At 39.3% G+C, this 23,543-nt stretch overlaps 2 protein-coding genes across 2 annotated transcripts; both read left to right on the forward strand.

Annotated features, from left to right (window-relative positions):
- Positions 1-5,512: 5,512 nt before the first annotated feature.
- On the forward strand, positions 5,513-12,171 carry LOC125296990 (B-cell receptor CD22-like). The gene is made up of 11 exons (XM_048247115.1): positions 5,513-5,575; positions 5,799-5,850; positions 7,301-7,600; positions 7,695-7,907; positions 8,112-8,408; positions 8,503-8,760; positions 9,523-9,786; positions 9,967-10,048; positions 10,201-10,249; positions 10,393-10,628; positions 10,855-12,171. Exons 2-11 carry the CDS (start codon positions 5,811-5,813, stop codon positions 10,898-10,900), a joined length of 1,785 nt encoding a protein of 594 aa, XP_048103072.1. The 5' UTR covers positions 5,513-5,575; positions 5,799-5,810; the 3' UTR covers positions 10,901-12,171.
- An 85-nt stretch (positions 12,172-12,256) lies between these two features.
- Positions 12,257-16,350, forward strand: LOC125298343. Its single transcript, XM_048249046.1, has 6 exons — positions 12,257-12,686; positions 14,618-14,684; positions 15,032-15,331; positions 15,434-15,646; positions 15,869-16,021; positions 16,247-16,350. The coding sequence occupies exons 1-6, from the start codon at positions 12,561-12,563 to the stop codon at positions 16,348-16,350; spliced, it is 963 nt and encodes a 320-aa protein (XP_048105003.1). The 5' UTR covers positions 12,257-12,560.
- The last annotated feature ends 7,193 nt before the right edge of the window (positions 16,351-23,543 follow it).

Raw genomic sequence — 23,543 nt, forward strand, 5'->3', positions numbered from 1 at the left:
CATCACATCAAGTCAGATCTGCACAGATCTGCCTAAAGTCGAACTCGCCTAAAATCTAGCCCCAGTTTCCGACCTCTGACTCACACATTACGTGACGTGAATGACGCGGAATGATGATGTTTTCACTCGGAGAAAGGTTTTTCCGAAGCCCATGAACGCTAGGAAAATCTAGCCCCAGTTTCCGACCTCTGACCAAGGGGGCAGGCGAATTCCCGGAAGTAGAAGAATCGACGTAGGCTGGAGGGACCACCTCTCTGCTAACTCCCATAGAAGCCCATTCATTCTAGGATTTTTTTGAAATACCATAACTTCATATAACATATATCCTGTGCCGATATTGTAGCTTCTGTGTGATCCACATAAACACTACAAAGGCAAAACAGACTCCACTACCTCGTCCGTAACGTTGGTTACCCGTAAGAAGAATGGTTAGCTTGTTCGGTTGGAGGGAAGCTAGCTTTGACTTAATCTCTCTTTTCGGCCCCGTGGGGAGATAACCGTATTGTTTGGATAAGAAGTTCAGTCCACCTTACTGTCTATGACGGTAACTCATAAGCAAAACCTAGCATACACCTACCGTATGTTAAGGTAAAGCATTACACAGAGGCAACCTAATAATAATAAAAATAAAAAAGTAAACCTAATTTTTTTTAAAACGGCACTAATCATTACAGAGGTTTTCGATGGATTGACCGTAGGTCGGAAAAGTGGAAAGAAGATTAGCTTCAAGGCTATAACTTTTTTGTTTTGTTGACTGTTTTTGAAGATGATCATATATGGTAGCTTCAACATTAACATGAGTTGGTGAGGATGATATTAATAATAATACATAAATAAATGTTTAACTTTGATGACTTTGAAGGCGAAGGAAGTGTGAGAAGAATTTCTGTGTATCTATCATATGAGTTACAAGATTCAGTTCGATGGCTAACGTCACGAAGTTAAGTGTGAGTCTGCGCAGTACTGGGGGGACCAACTGAAAAATTGTTCTATTTGACTCAGTGCCCTCCCATTGAAAACAACGGAGTCTGTTTGTCCATTTCTTTTACTGTCTATGCCTCTGACTCACACATTAAGTGACGTGAATGACGCGGAATGATGATGTTTTCACTCGGAGAAAGGTTTTGCCGAAGCCCATGAACGCTAGGTTTGTTCACGTTTGACGTGTCTTGATGCATTTGTTTGATTTTTGTGGTTACTGGTTTTGTGTGCTGTCATGGTTTTGCTTTGCCTTCGCGTGTGGGCCTTGGTTGTCCCTTGGCAGGTGTTTTCCAAATCAATCCCATGAACTGACTAACAAACTCAAAGACTCAACTAACCTATCAGAACGGGGCTGCTTAATTTAATGAGGGGGAACAGGTGTGTGGGAATGTTTGTCTCCCTATATTTGCAGGGTCAACAAGCTCAGGACAGGGGAATCTTGTCGGGTAAAGACTGCACCAGCCACAGCGGCCGAGTCAGAGGTAGCCTACACAGCTGGACACAGAAGCTACCGAAGCACCGAGTAGCTCCACAAATTGGCACTACAACGCGCACAATCTATATTTCGGGTGGCAGATTTGGTCTGCACCCGGCGATGTGAGTAGTTCCTCTTTACTTAAAGTGACGAGTATACTGTATGTACGTTAAGATCAAGGACCACAATGGAAATAAGTCTATGACTTTTTGTGCTAGCCTTGACACTGTTTTAATGCATGATCTGTACCAACATGTATTTTAATGGTTTGTCAAATAAACTAAACTAAACGAGCGTGTATTAGTACCTTGGTCTACTCCACACAGCCCCAGTCTCGTTTTGTTTCAGCAGAGGGACTCGGAAGATAGCCTGGGTGTTCCCATGCTGCCTTGCTCGCGATTTGATTCATGCTGCTAAGGCAGCCTGGAGACCATGGAGCAAATTTTCTCCTGAGATAGGGAACCAATCACAGAACAGGGGGGAAAGCAAGACGATGATGAGCTATGCACAGATGCATTTGATAGACATCCGTGGCACCCAATAAACGGATCTGAGCATTTTTTTCAAATACGAGAAAATGAACGTTTGGTTCCCAGACCACGTCTCATTGAGAAGTGGTGGCGCTAGCCAGGCTAGGTGGAGGACTGAGTACCCTACGATCGGTGGAGGACTATTGTGGTGGTATTGTGCAATTTGGATCGCTTGCGGGTTGCTGTGCAGGGGGCTGCTTGACGAGGCTTGGCTAGGCCCACACGGAAGCTGCTGGGTCTGCTCGCTTGCTGCTTGTTGCTGCTGCTGTGCTGACTGTGGGAACTGCTGTGGGGTACCTGGCGTTGCTGGTGGCGGTATTGCTGACTGCTGTATTGGCTTGTTATTGCATGCAGTGTACTTTTAAACTGTGTTTTATGTCGAATCGACCAATGTTATTTATTAATTTTGTATAATAAATGTGTAAGATTGAGCCCTTTTGCCTCATTGATTGTTTCCATTGCCTACCACTTTTATTGTTATACATTCAATTTACAGCCTATATTGCTGTCTGGTCACGGGCAGCCTTACGACAACTAGTCTGGTGACACAAACACATTGGACAAATGGATCGCACCTTAAATTCTTAGTGGTGTGCGTGTCAGTAATATCAGTCCGTGTGAAACAGTGATCCCTGAGCTGAGCAGGCCACATAGGAATTAAACGAAGCCTCGAGGCAGAGAATTTGCCTCAGTCATTTTTTGTAATCCAATTATTCGAGTTAATCAAATTAACTTGATTAACTCGGGCCCTATGTTCCCAAGGTCCATTTGTTCCCAGGGTCTATTGTTCAAAATGTCCTATATTCCCAGAGCCCTATGTTCTCAAGGCACTTTGTTTCCCAGATTTACTGTACATGGTAGATAATGGAAACATGAAAAAGGGCCCTAGTATGTTCCACAGTTAGAGGGCCCTATGTTCCCAGGGTCCTATGCTCCCATTCCAAACCACTTCCCTTGTATAGAGTTGGCACAGGTTACTCTATACAATCACAGGTGGCACTGTGGTAACTCCATCATATAAAACATATTGATCTCAATAGTGCATTTTTCCCATGTTCAGGGTGGAAAATAAAAAAGAAAGATTTGCATAAGATAAGTAAAATTGGTGTCTTTAAAAAGAAGGGATCATGGAGAATAAAGAAACAAATATATAGAAAAAAATCAAGGTGTTAGGGTGCTCTGAAAATGAGAACCAAAATGACTTTTCAGAGTTGTGAAGTCTGCTGTTCAGACCCTGAAGGAATTTATTTTCTGTTCATTGCTTTTTGTGAGTGTTTCTATTTATCTCAATAAGGAAAATAATTCAATTGCCTGTGTTGAGTACATATGTCTTTTGAAGGCCTAAACAGAGTCCAGCCAAAAACTCCAAGAAAATTTTGATCAACTTTGAGGGACAGCTATGACCATGCAGGATCATCCAGACCAAACGTGATGTTGCTACATACTATTCCTATTTATGTACCGGCATGCAAAATTTGAGCCTTCTACATGGTTTAGTTCTTGCGCTATGGGCTTGTGAACTTTGACAAAAAAAAAGAGACCGAGCAAAATCGGCACCCCCCTCCCCCTGTAAAACTGGCTGCATCTTGGAAAGTATTGATCTTACATATTATAACTTTTACAGTGTGTGTCCCCTGGGTAACATAGGTACACCTGGTATTTTTTTTTTTCTGATTATTTCTTTAGACCTAAGTGTGTGGGCCCTGGTTGAATTGACGTGGAATGACCCATTAACATGCACACACATTGTAATTTATGCAATTTTGGTCTTTTGGTGCAAGGCGTGGCTGTGTCGCTAACATCTAATGCATGCTATGTGGATTTATTTACTTAATCAAACAAACAAACAAACAAAGTTGGAATGAAGACCATAATCACGGTGAGATGATGGTATGATCTTACTGTCCTGCAAGTATAGTTACTGTTTCCATTGCATACATTTTTATATGTAGGGCATAACATTGTAAGAGCAATTTCTCAATTGAAATGGTTCATTTGTGAGTGTTTGATGTCTTGAAGGAGGAAAGGTTCTGTTATCTGTCAGAATGCAGATGCTATGAGATTTCAAATGGAGCCATAACAAAAGTCAGACATGGCAAAGGGCCCAGAGTGAATAGAAGTTGCCTTCACTTTCTTGATTTGTCTGTTTTTTATTCAGTGTATGTAGTATAATTGGTTAGACCGACAATTGGAACGATATCAATCCCAGCTAGTAACATAATAATGCGTGCTGTGCCCTTGGACGAGGCACTTCATCTGCATTGTCTCAGTCACTCATCTGTACATACTGGCTTTGGCTGGGGGTGTCTACTCTCATCACAATTCAGAAACAAGGTAGAAATACTGACCCTATTATCCTCCTTGGTTAGGAAAGAACTAGCTGACTTTATTTATGCACAACTCTTGAAACCTCACCCAGACACAAACAAAACATTTGTGAGCTGGTGATTGGTTAGATTAAAGTAATCAGATCAACAGTTTTTCCTCAACTTGCATACTTTTTTCACAACAGCATCATATTAGGTACAGCACTGCAATTGCAATACTCTGCAAACTTCTGCAAGTACTGCAATATCTGTCAGAAAATGTAGGCCTACTGTATAGTCTTGGAGAGTTACAAGACATAAGATCTTTTGGCTAAATAACTAGTTTCTTAAACAGGAAGTCTTAGTGAACAGTCCCTGTGCTTCAGCTTACGTGGGTGAGAGTTTTAACTGCATCCTGCCAAACATGTGGCTCCCAAAATGATGTTTCATTGATGATCATACTTGTTTTCTAAACAGAATTTACCATGCTTTTTGGGACTACCGTAATTTCCCAACTATTAGCCGTGGCTTATACATTGATTTTGCAACATTTCTTCAGCTATGAGGTTAATACACGGGGGCAGTTAATATGGCATTAATACTGTATGGTTTTGTTTATTTAAACTTGCATAAAACACTGTCCTGTGGCTTATACACAATGTGGCTAATACACAGGAAATTACTCATCTTAACACTGGCATAACAACATGGTGCTCCATAAATCAAATAGCCTCCAGCCACAATGACAATATTAAAAGGCAAAGGCATTAACTCAGCTGACAGGTGAAATACAATGTAATGTGATGACTGGACTAAATACCAAAACTGTAGAGATGTAGAATTGTATCAAATGTAAATTTACCTTGCAGTGCACTGACTCTCTATTAGTGCAGCATTGTGCACTCACATGTTACATTACTGTGAGAAAGAGGACCTTTGGTTAATTTAATTAAGTTATGTCAGTGTGAAGTTTGAATGTTGTTCCTTATTTTTGGAATTTGCTTTGGCTATGTGTCTGCTAAAGTAATGTATGTGATCATTAGCAAAACACTACATATTGGCATTGCCCATAGCACTGCACTTTGCAAAACCAGAACCACCAACTTGCACTTTTGCTGTTTTTCTCTTTCTCTCTGTAGGTCATGGTGTACCCTGTCTTATAACTATAAATAGCATTTCTCTGCATCAGTATGGCATAAGCCTCAGAGACATTTAGTCAAGTTTCAATCACAAGCTGGGAACACGTCACTGAGCTACAGAGGTACTGTAAAAAAAGGATCAAGGTACTCAAAATATAATAACAAATAAATGTTTAAATATATATTTAAAAATTTATTTGTTATTTATTTCTAAATATTTAGCTGACAAGAATACCACAGCTTCCTCACCGGACTCCTACTTTGATATTAAATATAGTATGAAATACTTTGATATAAAAAATTGAGAATTAACATGATACATGATAACATCAAATGGTAGACTGGATTGTACTCTTTCTGATTGTAGGCAGAACAAGAGATGAAAGGATTTTTGGTGCATTTTCTCCTGAGTCTAACAGGTATGATGCAGAGTTACATACATTCAATTCACCACTAATGTATGTATGGACATGTGTGATAAGGAAATATATATTGATGAATGTATGTGTACTGCACATGTGTGTGTCAAGTGCAGTGGTGGAATGTAACGAAGTACAAATACTTCGTTACTGTACTTAAGTAAATTTTCCACGTATTTGTACTTTACTTACTTAAGTAAAATTTATAGTGCATACTTTTGACTTTTATTTCGTTACATTTTACAGCAATTATCTGTACTTTTACTCCGCTACATTTCTACAACACCATCGTTCCTTTTTACGATACATTTTATGATCAGTTTTTTTTTCTCTGACAAACACGTTTGTTTTACCGGGGGGTTGCTACCAAAGATTCTGGAGCGCTACGTGCATTCTTAGAAACATAAGCTTCTAGTCTAGACCAGGCAAAGCGTGAGCTTGTAGCCATCTGCATTCGGTAGGCTATATTCACCAGACCCATGGCTACACTGTACATGCAACTGTGTTCTGTGCCTTTCTCTGTCTGTTATCTGCAGCGTTAGGGCCTCCTCTCCGATGAGATTGCTATCCGTGGATCAGCGAAGTTACAGGTTATGCCCATGCTTCTGTCACACGTCTGATCATTTGCGGCACAAATGAATGGTAGACTATTAATGAACCGGTGGCCGGAAAAAACATTTTCCAGATTAGGAAATATTCCTTAATTGTGTGTGATTAAATAAAGATGCATAGCCTACAATTGGGGGGTAGTAACGTGAGCGCTCATTCAATATCTATGCGTCTGCGCAAGTGAAACTGAACTTAATCATAAAGACACCTTTCTCAGCAACTTTTCTGTTCAATCAGCATAATAGGCATTACGATCCACCCGACGTTTCCCTTGTCTACCCCGTTAAACTTCAGGCTCTCATGTTTTGCTGAATGATATTACTCAGCAGATCACCCTAGTAGATAACCAGAATTACAGTCTCTAGAATTGTAGGTCAGAATGTAAACTGGGCCACAGATGGTAAGAACAATTGTATTAACTTAAAACTATCTAGTCGAGTATAACCTAAAACTAGCTTAATTAAAATGCCACGGCCCATACTGATTTTTCCTTTTAGAATATAGATATTAAGAGAATAAATCATTATGCAAATACTTTTACTTTTAATACTTAAAGTACATTTAAAAGCAGGTACTTTTTACTTTTACTTAAGTAGGGTTGTCATTGTGGTACTTTTACTTTTACTAAAGTAAATATTTCTCTGTGTATTTGTACTTTTACTTAAGTACTGAGGTTCAGTACTTCCTCCACCACTGGTCAAGTGTGGAAATATATATTGTTTATTAGACGTTGCTTCCTGATGGTTGAATAAACAAAATACAGTCAAGTTCAGTTTAATTATTTGTGAATTTAGTGCATATTTATCTCATTTCCACAGCATTTGTTTTGGTTGTGTTTCAGCCGTGCAGTGTGAATGGAGTGTGACCTACTCCTCTACACATGTCTGTGGTCTTAAAGGAGCATCAGTGGTCCTGCCCTGCACATACCAGTATTCTTATGGAGACACGTATCTGGGAGGAGAGTGGTATGAAGAGAAGAGTGGTAGAGTCATAAAACACAGTCACTCTAATTATCCTGACTGCAGTCTGAACATAGACACACTTTCAGATGGAGACTCTGGTGTTTATCAGTTTCGGTTTTATACAGTCTTACACTTGAAATGGATGACAAGCAAACCTGGGATTACAGTGTCTGTTACAGGTAATGTGTAGGGGTTCAAAATCATTGTCATTGTATTGGTATTCATGGTTAATTTCTTAATGTGATCAACTTTCTATAACTCACTCTTGAACAGATCTGAAAGTAAAGGAAGTTGCTGCACGGAAGCAGAATCAGACTGAGGTGACCTGCAGCACCTCCTGCAGTTTGGGCTCTGAACTTCAGTATGTCTGGTACAAGACTGGACAGCGTTTACCAGGCAAAACCACAGCCTCCATACTAGTCTATGAAGTGGCCAGTTACTCCTGTGCAGTGAAAGGTCATGAAGCTCTACACTCCCCAGCAGTGTGTGAGTACAGATCACCTCCAGTGATTTACATTTGAACTTCTTTGCAGTTCTACCAGATAGACGCAGAGAGCAGGAATGAATAAGTGTAATTGGTTTGGCTGTTGAGATCAATATCTACACTTTTCCCATAATCACTGGACTTTTAACAAACAATATGTGCATTCAGCCTGTATCTTTGGGTTTTGGTGCTGTGTGTGATTATAGGTGTTCCAGATAAAGAGTGCTGGGGTGTGACCTACTCTGATGAGAATATCTGTGTATTAATGGGCTCATCAGTGGACATTCCATGCACTTACTTGCATCCAAGAGATGACCGCATCAAAGAAATGTTTTGGTTTCACAAACAAAAATATGAAAAGTATTTTGGTGAAAAAGAAAATAGTTGTACCCTGAGACTGGAACACATCAGAGAGAGTCACTCTGGAGAATATACCTTCAGGTTTACAACAGGTCGAGGACAGAATTACTCTGGATTACCTGGAGTCAACATTTCTGTTACAGGTAACATTTTACTGAAGTTTAATGAAGTTTAATAATTTAAAGTCTACATTGCCTACAGACTGTACATCATTTTATTCCATATTGTATTTTGTAGATCTGCAGGTGTGGGCACCTCTTGATACAGTGAAAGAGGGGGACAAAGTCACCCTCACCTGTAATACTACCTGTACTCTGAGTAATGACCCCACCTTCATCTGGTACAAGAATGGACAGCCTGTGACCTACAAACATACAACCAGAAACAACAAGCTGCAACTAAACCCAGTCAGCAGTGAGGATGCAGGCAATTACTCCTGTGCTGTTAAAGGAGACGAGAGTCTCTCTTCAATAGCTGTCTCTCTTGATGTCCGATGTAAGTAAACATTCCTGAATTCAATCCCACTTAAAGTCGCGGTCTGTGATTCTGATGAAAGTTTGTTGATGTTGGAGCTTAACTACCAGTCAAATTATACCCCACCCGCCCTTGAAGGAGTCTGTATTGATTGGCTGGAGTTGTTTAGGGCTCGGTCCAATACGTTTTTCTTTCCCTTCAGCCCTGTCCGTACAGTGATTCACTCGTCGCCTCAAAAGATGAAAGTATTTTTGTTAGCTGTCTTTCGCTTGCAATCACTGAATTACATTAACATTGCTTATTATACGGCTCCTCCATTGACTTGAATGGGATTTCCCAAAGTTCTACGGATCCTTATTTTCGTCTAAGGACCTCTGAAATAATGACTGCTGTCAACGGCAACGGATTTTCATTTAAAAGTGAAGGCAGACGGTTGATCAGCTGTGTTCTAAAGAATGTTTGATTCAAGTTCAGTGTGTGTTGCAAACTATTTGTTTCTCAGCAAAAGCCACAACGAAATGGTAACAAATAAATGTAAAGAGATATATATGTGGCTTTACAGAGCCAGGGCTGTATGTGAATAGATAACTAAACGATCATGAGGGATTAGCTGAATTAGAATCACAGACTTCTCCTTTAACACAGACATGATTCAGATTACAGACACTGGTGACTATGACAAGCATGTACTCTACGTCTTTTCTTATACTGTTTCCCATGCCTGCTTTATTCATTAAAAAAATACATACATAAATCCCATAACCTGGATATATTTCGTAACAGACAAGCCAAAGAATGTCCTCGTGTCCATCACTGCCTCTAGTACAATAGAGGAGGCCAGTCTAGTGATTCTGACCTGCAGCAGTGATGCCAACCCACCAGTGCACACCTACACCTGGTACATGAAGAGTGGAGCTGAATCTCTTGTTAGGGGCACAGGGGAGAGCATCAGCTTCAATGTGACCTCTAATACCAGTGGACTTTACTACTGTGAGGCACAGAATGAAGAAGGCTCTCAGAACTCTACTGAAGTCACTGTCCAAACAGGTTAGTGTTTATGTGGTCTGTGGAATTAGTAAAATGTCTTCGGAGGTTGTTACTACAATTCTGCAGACATGTCTATGCTAGAATGCTATTTCTAGCCATTGTGAAGTATCTCTCAACACAGTTGACTCATTTTGCTTCATTAAAATGTATTTCATTTCCCTCATGAAAATGTCTCTTTAGATGCTGATGTCCTCCTGCCAGCCATTGTCACCACATTCATCATTCTCGCCGTCCTGCTGATACTTGGAATTGTGCACTTGAGGTGATGCAACCAAGTTTACCAAACAAAAATATCTCAGAGATAATTCAATGCCAATCCAAGCATGACATGTACATTGCTTATTTCTATATGACATAATGTTACTACTGTATCATTAACTAAACATGCATATGACTGTCCTGCCTACAAATCAGTAAGAAGAATTCTGAACGTACTACAGACAGAAGACCCACAAACATACAGGTGAGGAAGTTGGAGCTTAACTGTTGTGATCGTACCTCTATCTCCACATAGAACACATCTGTCAGTTTAAATATCCCTGGGAGTCTAGATCCCCTGCATCACTGATAATAATGTAATTATGTAATCATTTATTTTCTGATCAGAATGACTTGAGTGTTGTGTACAGCGCCATCATAGCAAGAGCCACGACCTCTGACCCCACACAGAGAGTGACCTCATGTGATCAAGACGACGTTCAGTATGCCAGTGTTCAGATCAATCACTCCAAAACACAGGAAGTGCCTCTATACTCCACTGTTAACACGCTTCGAACATCCACACTGGACAACAACACTGTCTACACTTCAGTTCAGCTCCTCACAGGGAGTGCTGCCACCAGGTGGGCATTTCTGCTCATTACAACAAATCTTGCTGCCTTATCGACAGGCTATGCAGGCCTCGTTTAGGTGCTCATGATTAGGACTGTCTGAACACCAGTTGTACAGACAAGGATAATGTTGGAAGTCATGTTGACATGCAAGCTTAGCAGAGGTGGCCCTGTGTCACTCGTTTCTATCATAATCCGGCCGTATTCCTCTGACTGTGTACTGCTTCTGTGTTTCCAGAGCTGACGATGATGGTGTAATCTACAGTGCAGTCCACAAACCCTGAAAGGCCTGGGAAACAGCAGAGTTGAGATACCCAGAGCATCAGAGCAGAGCAAACATCGACAGTACAGGCTGTGCACATTCTTTTTCAGCATTCATTAGTCTTATTATCAGTGCTAAATGTCTTTAAAGTTTCCAAATGAAGGATTTCCTATTATAATTTGGCATTGTGCAGCTATGATCTGCTTTGTGAAGGGGGTGAAGCCTTGCACACGCGCAATGTGTCCAAAATAGCTGTCCGATAACTGCCCAAAGTGTGTTGCAAGATGGCCACGGAGTGGGGGAACTTGCCTAAAAGGATTTTGCTAATACCACTCATCCGCACTTAATAACAATGGGCCTCATTCTCCAACCATTCTTATGAAGAAATGTGTTCTTAAAACCCACTTACGCAGTTTTTACGAAGATTATGGTATTCAACAATGTTTTCTTGTTATTACTGTAGGTAAGAAGAGAATCTACGAACACTCAAGAGCACTCTTACGCACATTTGGGAATTGACTTGTTTGTGCAAAATAAATGGCTATTGCATTTTCATCATACAGTATCTGCAGATGTAAAATATAATGGAATTTAAATGACAACTATATATTTTATCATTTATGATATTTTTGAATGAAAATATAATTATTTTCAAAAAAATGAATTCCACTATTTTACAAAGCATTAAGGTATTTTAAAATATATAAACACAGCAAATAACACCTTTTCACTTTTTATACTAACTACTAAATATAAAAACTCATTTACTATTCAATTCCTGCAGTGCTTTCACTTCAAAGCATGTGTCATATAGGGTAATCAAATTGTCTTGCTCATGTAGTGTATAATATACGGTACAAATGAAAGCAGGTGCCTCTGCCTCAATTTGTGTGCACATGGCCCTGCAGTATCCTACCCTTTTATGGGGATTGACAGGGTGTTTACCTATGTTAATTAAGAATAATTGACACGCCCTGTCAACTTTAGAAGGAATGGGATTCAGCATGAATAAGAATGAAACTGCGAACGATTCTGAGGTTTAAGAACACCTTCGTAATTCTGCTTAAGACTTTTCGTAGAACTTTCTTATGAACACATTTAAGACAATTCTTCGGAAGATATTGGTGAATGAGGCCCAATCAGGCAGCTACAGCGCTACACTCTGGGGGCATGTTTGTCAACCCCTATGTTCATGCCCCCAGAGTGTAGTGCGGTAGCTGAAGAAATGGAGACCTATGTGAAAAATCGCCGGATTTATCCTTTAAATAAAAACCACTGTTTACTGTTTAAAAACTGTGCAAGTTATCAGGTAAATGTCAGACATGGTATCTAATGACCATTTTTTGCCAATAAAATGTGTCTAATGACTAAAATTACCTATTAAGGTGCAATACCAAATATAAGTTGTACGATTACACCATTGATACACATGTACATCCAGAGTATCAGAAACACAACACGAAAGCAGTGTTGGTCTAAGGTGTTAAGCTGTGGACAAAACTAACATAGAGCCAACAATAGATACAGCCAACATGAGAAGTTAAAGACAGTCCAAGTTTACCAGCCGCTCTCCCCTAACATGACTGAGACATACTGTGCACCTCTCGACAGGAAAATGAGGAAGAACGAAAAGGTGCCAAGGAAGTGAAATAGCAGAAGACTCAACTGTTTATTTTAACAAGATGTTTATTTTGAGAACATGTACTTCACTCAGCCTGTACACTGACAGAAGACAGTTCATGATGCATGCTTTGTGGACTTATTTACTTAACCAAACATCCATAGCTGGAATGAAGACCATAATCACGGTGAGATGATGGTATAATCTTGGTATAAAACAGTTACTGTTTCCATTGCATGCATCTTTATATGTAGTGCATAACATTGTAAGAGCAATTTCTGATGTCTTGAAGAGCACCTAGGAGGGAAGGTTCTGGTTCTCTGTCAGAATGCAGAGAGTGAGTAATGATTCCAGAAGCTTTAATACTGAGTTTTTAAATGAAGTCATAACTCGAGACAGATGTGGGCCCAGAGTGAGTAGGAGTTGCCCTTGTGGTCTGTATTTCTCTGTTATTATGCAGTGTGTGTAGGAGGGATACCAATTCAAATCCCAGAATCACTCAATGTTGTGCATTTTGCCATTGGACGAGACATTTCATGTGCATTGTGTCAGTCACCCATCTGGTACTGGAGTTAACGTGTAATGAACTAGTTGTCCTATCCAGGGGGAGTCTACTCCCACCGCAATTCAGAAGCAAGGTATTAGACACAGAGATGATGGTATTAATACTGACGCTATTATCCTCCTTGGCTAGGAAAGAATTAGGGTACAAGGAAACAAGGTATTAGACACAGAGATGATGGTATTAATACTGACACTATTATTCTCCTTGGCTAGGAAAGAATTAGCTAACTTTATTTATGCACAACTCCTGCAACCTCATACAGACTCAAGCAATTTGCGAGCTGGTGATTGGTTAGATTAGCCTGGAAAATCCAGACCCTGATAGTCTAGAAAGATTAAGGGTCTGGTAAAGAACAATGTAATGGCCCAACTCGAGGTGCGGCAACAAGCATGCATTTAAAAATCTCACTGCACACAATTGGATAACACTAGACCATGTTTACTTTGAATTATTTCGGACTTTGACGCAATCAGATAACACTACGACCAATGTGTACTGTCCTCCAACATTGCAGCGCTGTCTTCATCACTTTAGCTGGTTTCCCGGAATGTTGGGGTAAAAGTAACGTGCATCATTGCTCTTTGCCAGAGTGTCTCGCAGAGACAATTCCATTGTGTTCTTGCGAGAACTCTGGATTTCCAGGGTATGGTTAGATTATAGTCAGATCAACATTTTAGCTCAAAATACATACAGTAGCTTTTCTTCCACAAGAGCATCATATTAGATACAGCATTGAGTCTGTACTCTGCAAGTATTCTGCAAGTACTGCAATATCTGTCAGAACATGTAGGCATAGTCTTGGAAAGTTACAAGTCATGAAAATATTTGATCTCTGTTTGGCCAATTAACTAGTTTCAGGAAGTTCTAGTGTAAAGTCCCTGTGTAGAATTTAAATTTACTGTGCAGTGCACTAACTCCCCATTAACGTAGCAGTTTACACTCACATTTTACATTACTGTGAAAAAAGAAGACTTTTGGTTCATTTCATTAAGTTATGTCAACATGTAGTATGAAGTTCCTTTAGATAAAAGTGTCTGCTAAATTAATACACATACTGTACTGTGTAATCATAAACAAAACACTACATGTTGACATTGCCCATAGCACTGTACTTTGCAAGGCCAGAACCACTAACTTGCACTTTTCCTGTGTCTGTCTTTCTCTCTGTAGGTAGGTGATAGTGTACCTGCACTTTCTCTCTGTAGGTAGGTCATAGTGTACCTGCACTTTATCTAAAGCAGCTGTAGCGGAAATAGTAATCGTTGTGATTAAAATTTTCATGTTGTCTGTGGTGATATGGTGTATTTTTGACATGGTGTTTTGCAGAACTGACAAAGCCACCTCATTTCATTTAGTTCTTTTTTCTACTTGTGGTATGACATCTAAAGACTGTCAGTTCACTTACCCATGGAGGAACCAGTTAATGGCACAACATTCAATGAGAGTCTTCAACTTTGCTAAATTGCCTTTTCTATTTTTTCAAATCTTGCAAATTTTGCACCAGCAAAATAACATCATAATGGTTGACTGGATTATACTCTTTATGATTGCAGACAGAACAAGATATGCTTTTAAAAGACATGAAGGTATTTTTGGTGCATTTTCTCCTGGGTCTAACAGGTATGATGCAGAGTTGTATACAGTCGATTTCCAAATGATATATAGATAGATACTTTATTACTATCTCCTTAGGGATATATACATGTGTGCGTGTATATGTGTGTATATATATATATATATATATATATATATATATATATATATATATATATATATATATATATATATATATATATACACACACACACACATATGTATATGCATTTGCGATTCATACAGGAAATATATTTTATATTTATATTTTTTGCTTCCTGTTGAATTAACAAAATCCAGTCAAGTTCAGTTTGATTTTGTGTGTTGTGCATATTGTTTTCATCTCCACAGCATTTGTTTTGGTTGTGTTTCAGGGGTGCAGTGTGAATGGAATGTGACCTACTCCTCTACACATGTCTGTGGTCTTAAAGGAGCATCAGTGGTCCTCCCCTGCACATACCAGTATTCTAATGGAGACATGTATCTGGGAGGAGAGTGGTATGAAGAGAAGAGTGGTAGAGTCATAAAACACAGTCACTCTAATTATCCTGACTGCAGTCTGAACATAGACACACTTTCATATGGAGACTCTGGTGTTTATCAGTTTCGGTTTTATACAGTCTTACACTTGAAATGGATGACAAGCAAACCTGGGATTACAGTGTCTGTTACAGGTAATTACGGGGTTCAAAATCATTGTCATTTTATCAGTATTTCTGGTTGATAACTTAATGTGGTCAACTTCCTATATCTCACCCACGCCTGACCATGAATAGATCTGACAGTAGAGGAAGCAGCTTCACACAAACAGCATCCGACTGAAGTGACCTGCAGCACCTCCTGCAGTTTGCACCCTGAACTTCACTATATCTGGTACAAGACTGGACAGATTCTACAAGACAGAACCACAGCCTCCATACTAGTCTATGAAGTGGCCAGTTACTCCTGTGCTGTGAGAGGTTATGAAGCTCTACGCTCCCCAGCAGTGTGTGAGTACAGATCACCTTCAGGGTCTTACATTTGAACTTCTTTTCAGTTCTTATCACAAAGACTCAGAGCATGGAATGAATTCAGGGTTTTGGTTTGGCTGTTGATTCAATATTCTACCAGAAAGAGTCCCAAATCACTGGACTTTTAACAAACAATAATATGTGCATTCAGCCTGTAGCTTTTCTCGTTTATGTGGGTTTTGGTGCTGTGTGTGATTATAGGTGTTCCAGATAAAGAGTGCTGGGGTGTGACCTACTCCGATGAGAATATCTGTGTATTAATGGGCTCATCAGTGGACATTCCATGCACTTACTTTTATCTAAGAGCTGACCACATCAAAGAAATGTTTTGGTTTCACAAACAAAAATATAAAAGTATTTTGGTAAAAAAGAAAATAGTTGTACCCTGAGACTGAAAGACATCAGAGAGAGTCACTGGAGAATATACCTTCAGGTTAACAACAACAGGGGGCCAGGGTTTCTCTGGAGTACCTGGAGTCACCATCTCTGTTACAGGTAGCATTTTACGGAAGTTTAATGCATTTTAATCATTTTAATGCAGTTTGTCTACATAATTTCATTGCATCGTGTATTTTCTAGATCTGCAGGTGTGGGCACCTCTTGATACAGTGAAAGAGGGGGACAACGTCACCCTCACCTGTAATACTACCTGTACTCTGAGTAACGACCCCACCTTCATCTAGTACAAGAATGGACAGCCTGTGACCTACAAACACGCAACCAGAGACAACAAGCTGCATCTAAACCCAGTCAGCAGTGAAGATGCAGGCAGTTACTCCTGTGCTGTTAAAGGATATGAGAGTCTCTCTTCAACTGCTGTCTCTCTCAATGTCCGATGTAAGTAAGCATGCCTGAATTCACTCCTACTTGAAGCTGCAGTCCGTGATCTGATGAAAGGTTGTTGACAGAGGTGGACGACACAATTCCTTTACTGAAGTGAAAGTATACACCTTGTCAAATATTACTCCAATACAAGTGAAAGTTGCCAAGTCAGATTTTTACTTAAGTTGAAGTACAGAAGTACTTGCTTTTAAAAATACTTAAGTATTCAGAAGTACAAGTATTTGTCCTTTTTAATGTATTTTAATGTAGGCCTAATGTTCATTTGGTCATTACAGTAATAGGGTATACAGCATTTGTTTAAATCATTAATTTAAATCTTTATTCATTCTATTCAGATATTCAAAAATCATACTTAAGTACAGGAAGTATATGTAGTTACTGTCCATCCCTGGTTGTTGACGTTGGTGCTCAACTGCCAATCAAATCACACACCACCTCTTTGAGCCACTGAAGTAGTCTGTTGATTGGCTGGAATTGTTGAGACCAAGAAATGTTTGAATGAGGCTTGTATGTGAACAGACAACTGAAGCACCATGAGGAATTAGCTGGATTAGAATCAGATACTTTAACAGACATAACACATATTATAAACACATGTGAAAGATGTATTATAACAAGCATGTATTGAATGTGTTTTATACTATTTACCATGCTATTTACTATTTACCATTTAGTAAGCAAAAAACTAAAACCTATACCCTGGACATATCTTATAACAGACAAGCCAAAGAATGTCCTCGTGTCCATCACTGCCTCTACTACAATAGAGGAGGACAGTGTAGTGACTCTGACCTGCAGCAGTGATGCCAACCCTCCAGTGCACACCTACACCTGGTACATGAAGAGTGGAGCTGAATCTCTTGTTAGGGGCACAGGGGAGAGTATCAGCTTCAATCTGACCTCTGATACCTGTGGACTTTACTACTGTGAGGCACAGAATGAAGAAGGCTCTCAGATTTCTACTGAAGTCACTGTCCAAACAGGTTAGTGTTTATGTGGGTTGTGGAAATACTAAATGTCTTTGTGACCACTAAGAGGTTGTTACTGCTACAATTCTGCAGTTTACTTTACTAAGACATGACTATGCTATATCAGTCAGCTGCTCTTGTGAAGTATCTTTCAACACAGTTGATAATTTTGCTTCATTAAAATGTATTTCATTTTCCCCTCATAAAAATGTCTCTTTAGATGCTGATGTCCTCCTGCCAGCCATTGTCACCACATTCATCATTCTTGCCATCCTGCTAATACTTGGAATTGTGCACTTGAGGTGATGCAACCAAGTTTCCTTCCTCTGAGATAATTTACTGGCAATCCAGGCGTGACATATATAATGCTTACAGCATATTTCTACTAAATATGACATAATATATTTTTACCTATCATTACCTAAACATGCATATGACTGTCCTGCCTACAAATTAGAAAGAAGAATGCTGAAAGTATTACAAGGGCCACAAATGTTAACACACAGGTGAGGACATTGGAGCTTAACTGTTGTAATCATATCTATATCTATACATAGGACACATCTGTCACATTATGTAATCATTTATTTTCTGATCAGAGTGACTCAGGTCCCATGTACAGCACCATCACAGCAAGAGCCACGACCTCTGACCCCACACAGAGAGCGACCTCATGTGATCAAGATGACATTAAGTATGCCAGTGTTCAGATCAATCTCTCCAAAACACAGGAAGTGCCTCTAAATTCCACTGTTAACATGGCTCCAACATCCGCACTGGACAACAACATTGTCTACACTTCAGTTCAGCTCCTCACAGGGAGTGCTGCCACCAGGTGGGCCTTTCAGATTATTACAATAAATCTTGCTGCATAATTGATAGGGCCAGTTAGATGCTCATGATTAGAATGATTAGTCTAAACAAGCACAATGTTAGACTTAATGTGCAGTCATCCCCCTTTCATGCTTAGCAGAAGGTGTACCTGTGTTGCTGGGTTCCATTAGCCTGGCGAGCCAGACCCACATTAAAATGTAGGGTCTGGACACTCACCGTTCGCAGTGCTTAGTCCGAGTTGCTAGACTAGCCCTGGCAGCAAATGCTAGGCGAGGGTTCCATCACAATCTATCCGTATTTCTTTTTTCTCAGACTGTGTTCTGTTGTGTGTTTGCAGAGCTGATGATAATGGTGAGATCTACAGTGCAGTCCACAAACCCTGACAGAGAGAAAGGTCAGAGTATAGCGTTCAGTCCCACCCACCTTCCACGAGGGCTTACTTTCCAGAAGTAAATTTTCCGTTAATTTCTCCAATAGATGTCTGGAAAATCTGTATATAGTTCTAAAGAGTTTTAGACCTGTGTCTTAAGCTGACCAGCTATGACGTGACTTGTGACGTAATCAGTTCATGTTGAGCAAAAAAACTAACAGAAAAACTAAAATAAAGGTAAAGGTTTTAAAAGCTCCATTGTGTAATTGTTTGGGCCGATTTTTAGCAAAAACACATTTTTTTTTTAATAAAACTCCAAATCTAAACATGATTGCTTTGCTTCAGATCCATTGAGGTGGTGTGCAGAGGTCAAATTACAGAAACTGTGACACTGTCCAAATAGCTGACTGTACAAGGGACTGTCTCAAGGGAATGTCGTTTTTGTCTGTTGGTAAATCAGACTTAGTTAATGATGGTTTGTGATTGGTGCATTCAAATATTTCCTGTCAAAGAACAATGTCTCAACCAAATATCCAATATCCACACCTTAGAAAGCATCATTTAACGTTGGAGTTTAAGACAACCTGTCCAGGCAGACTTGGCCCAGGCAATTTAGTCTAAAAGACTAGATGAAAGTACATAGGCCATATCAATGCTATGCCTTTTTCATGTAATGTAATTTTAGAACAGAAAAATGCCATTTTTCTCTTTGTTAAATATATAATAATAATAATAATAATAATAATAATAATACGTTTATTTTATATAGCGCCTTTCTCAAACCCAAGGTCGCTTTACATAGTAGGAAGGCAGGGAAACACAATAACAAACAAACAAACAACACAACAGAGACAAAGGCAGGGAAACACAATAACAAACAAACAAAACAATACAACAAAGACAAGTTATCTGTATGGACCTATGTGTTGGGTGTGGAGGAGAACGTGGTGGGGGGTCAGAGGGAGAGGGAGTGCTCCAATATGCTCCAATAATGCAAGAGTGCATTTTTATTTATAAAATATGTCGACTTAGACAGCTCTATGTTTAGGTATGTCTATAGTATGTTATTGTTGTGGAAATCAGAACGTCAAATGATCTCTTGTCAGTGGATGAAAGAGTTAAAGTACTTCCAGGACATCAAGATCTGCCCTTTGCTGATATTCTCTATCATCAGTGCTGCCATCCAGTGAGCGTTTGTGTTCATTACAACAAACATGATGAGTGGTGAATGATGACACTATTGTGTGTGTGTGTGTGTGTTTGTGGGGTCTGGGAATAGTAAACACTTGTTATATGTCTTAAATACATTTTTTGATTTTCTACATACAATTACATACAATTACACAACATTAAAGGTTGTATCAGCGATTTCAGGCCCCAAAAAGGCCCAAACATAAATGACCACTTTCATCTAATCTTTCCTAATGATCCGCTAGCTGCCTGCCCCATAAGTAGGCCGTCAAAAAAACACGTCTCTGTAGACAGCCTAGGCTCCGAGATCTGTACACAAAAACAATTGCTACCAACAAGTGTGAACATCAACAGAAGTGACGTTACCCCGAAATCGCTGATACAACCTTTAATGTCTACGCTGTTTCTTGCCACTTTCATTCCTCTTCTTGTATCTTTCTTTTTGCACTTAAGACTCTAATTACTATTTTTGCATGTTTCTATTTATTATTTCTATTTAACTTACTCTGGGAAGTTGGGCTGGCTCTGAGTCTACACATTTCATTACTGGTATTGATGTAACATCTTCTATTGAGTATATGACAATACACTTGTAAGTAATTGCATGAAAACATTTTTTTTATTATTAAAGTGGGTCGATCTGCAAGATGAATGCTATCAATCAACTATAATGTCATGGAGCTAGCATACTCGTTGTCTCTGTACTTGTACTCCACAATGACAATACTTGTACTGTACAATGACAATAAATTTGAATCTACTCTAATCTAATCTACTGCACTGTGTACAGGGCCTAAGAGATAAGTTAATATTTTTTTGATTTGATCAGATCAGAAATGGTTAGTTAACATTACTGTACACCGTGCTACTAATGATTACAGAGAGAGAGAGAGAGAGAGAGAGAGAGAGAGAGAGACAGAGCACAGAGACAGAGCACATGATGATGTCAATTGGTCAGGGTGGCAATGGGTGATTGAAGAAAGGAGTAATGAGGAAAGGAGCAAATATTGGAAGTGATACTGCACTTCTAAATGGACTTGTGTCATAGGGTGAAGTTGTTTTCAGAGTTGCGGCATGATTTGCAGCAAACTTGTGGGTGATTTGTGGGAAAAAAATTAGTTCACTAGAAAATATTACCAGAAGTTTGCCAATGTTGGCCCTTGGACGAGGCATTTCATGTGCACTGTTCATGTCTCACCCATCTGTACATTGGTACTGGCTTTGGCTGGGGGTTAGTCTGCAATGGGGCTGTTGTCCCATCCAGAGGGAGTCTACTCTCACCTGCTTAACAACACAGAAATCAGGTTTAAGTATCGGCCCTATTAGCCTTCTTGGCGAGGAAAGAAGTAGTCAACTTTAAGACTTTTGCAACCTCATGCAGACACAGATAATTTAGATAAACATGCAGTATCAATATCTGTCAGAAAATATTGTAAGCTTAGTCTTGGAGGGTTACAAACATATGATGTCTGCTTGGCCATTTAACTAGTATCTAAAACTGGTAGTACTCTAGTTTTAACTGCACCCTGGCAACCACACATGCTCTCAAATGTCACACACTGTCCGTGAGACCAGGGCTTTGAACCGGTTCAAGGAACGAAAACGAAAACCGGGAACTTTTTGTATTTTACAGGGAACAGGAACGAAACCGGAAACGTTATTATTTTTTATGTTCTGGAACAGGAACACTTATTTAAAAATAATGGTAACCGGTTAATACCGGTTTTATTTTGTTCCTCAAAGTTTTCGTTGCCTAAAAAAAAAAGTAATTATTTTCCTGCGCACATTACCATGATGGCTGAGGCTCACTTCCTGTGTGACATCACATCAGACATTCGCTCCACTCCACATCTTAAATAAGGGGTAAATTATGATCCATCGTTAATTAAAACGCTCATTCCAAACACAATAACAATAGCTATATTTGTCGACTCCACGTTAATGATGGACTAGCGAACATTTGGCTAAATGTCGCCAACACCTCTGTTTGCCTAATGCACAGATGGTTTGTTACGGTATGAGTAGGCCTACTGGATGGCCTTTCCCCCCGACAGTTGGAATTTGTTGTAAATTATATAATAATATAATTATTATTATTTAATAATGGTTGTAATATCATTGCATTTGGTTTAAGCTGGATGAGAAAGATGACATAATTCTATAGCATTAAACAGCTGACAGGAACGAAATTAACCGTTCCGGGAACAGTATTTTTTTGTTCTAACCGGTTCGGGAACGTCAATTTATTGGTGGAACACATAACCGGAAACGTTATAATTCCGTTTCTGTTCGGAACGAACCGATTGGAAAAAAAAATCGGTTCAAAGCCCTGCGTGAGACACACAAAACTGACAGATCTCACACAACCTCAGGTCACATGACTTTTCTCAACACAAACACATATGATTATCAAATGTCGTTTCTGTTTCTATTCTCTACCTGAGTTATGGTTGAGTCATGGTGTGAACGTGACAGTGTGGCTGCTGTTGCCAGTCAGCATAGTCACCGATATGAAAATAATCACAGAACAGAGCTATTTCGGCCTGATGTATTGACACCCTAATTTACAGCCTGTATAGATTACAGCTTGTCAGAGACAGACTGAAACAAAGTAACCAAAAACAATTTAAATGAATGCCATATTGACCATTATATACTGTATGTCTAAATACGATAATGGATCGATTACCTTTTCATGAACGTGAACACCTGAAAAAGCCCTATTATCAAATAACACTAGGACTAATTATTCAGACTTTCAAAATTCATGGTTATTCAAACTTTCATTTTTGAAATGAAACCCTAACCCTAACCTTAAACCTAACCCTAATCCTAACCCTAAATTGTTATGACAAAAACCGAATGACACTTAATGACAGAAGCGTTTTGTCATATAAATGTTTATGACTTGTTTATGACACGTTCATGACAGTGTCATGTCACTCATGTCGATACTGTCAAGTAAAGTGTAACCGAAGAAATGTTGGGGTCTTCCCAAGTAAGAGACAGTGAATTTGTGAGCCAGATAGGGGGTCTTTATAAATGTTCTGCAGGTGACAATTTCTGCAAATTTAAAGATCATTCATGGGCTCTCATGTGCCTCATGAGTCATTCCCTGGCAAACACACACACACACACACACACACACACAAAAAAACTTATGTATGTCTCTTTGTGGTCGTGGTGTAACTGCGCGTTGCCTCAATATGTTTTTTTTTCTACATCAATATGACGTACACCTCAGTGACATTTAGTCAAGATTGTTGCACAGTGGTGTAGCACAGCTTGTGATCCAGAAGCTCACTGAAAAAGGATCAAGGTACTCAACATAACCCAGCTGCCATCCAGAGGTAGGCCACTCTTTATATGAAGATCTCTGTTCCAAAATGCTATATCCTCCATTTTAATGCATTTTCAGAAATATATTTTTAAAATGTTGTTTTCTTCACTCAATCAAAACAACACAACTGCACTTGATATACTGATATTACCTGAAATGCACCACTAAATCACATGACTTGTTTTAAAACATGGATTTATTCCGGTTTTGGAAAAGATCTCTTCATACAGTATGACAGTGTTTTGCAGAACTGACAAAGCTACTTCCTTTCTGTAAATTTAGTTCTTTCTTACTTGTGGTATATGACCACTGTTAAGGCTCAGTTCACTT

This window comes from Alosa alosa, chromosome 7 (genome assembly GCF_017589495.1).
Source record: "Alosa alosa isolate M-15738 ecotype Scorff River chromosome 7, AALO_Geno_1.1, whole genome shotgun sequence".
NCBI lineage: Eukaryota > Metazoa > Chordata > Actinopteri > Clupeiformes > Clupeidae > Alosa > Alosa alosa.

Excerpts from the sequence above, each read along its gene's own strand:
- LOC125296990 (XM_048247115.1), top strand. The coding sequence starts at position 5,811 with ATGAAAGGATTTTTGGTGCATTTTCTCCTGAGTCTAACAG. Across the intron at positions 5,851-7,300 it reads TTTTCTCCTGAGTCTAACAG|CCGTGCAGTGTGAATGGAGT; the intron begins GTATGATGCAGA and ends GTTGTGTTTCAG. Across the intron at positions 10,629-10,854 it reads ACAGGGAGTGCTGCCACCAG|AGCTGACGATGATGGTGTAA; the intron begins GTGGGCATTTCT and ends CTGTGTTTCCAG.
- LOC125298343 (XM_048249046.1), top strand. The coding sequence starts at position 12,561 with ATGTTTATTTTGAGAACATGTACTTCACTCAGCCTGTACACTGACAGA. Across the intron at positions 15,332-15,433 it reads GATTACAGTGTCTGTTACAG|ATCTGACAGTAGAGGAAGCA; the intron begins GTAATTACGGGG and ends GACCATGAATAG. Across the intron at positions 15,647-15,868 it reads TCTACGCTCCCCAGCAGTGT|GTGTTCCAGATAAAGAGTGC; the intron begins GTGAGTACAGAT and ends GTGTGATTATAG.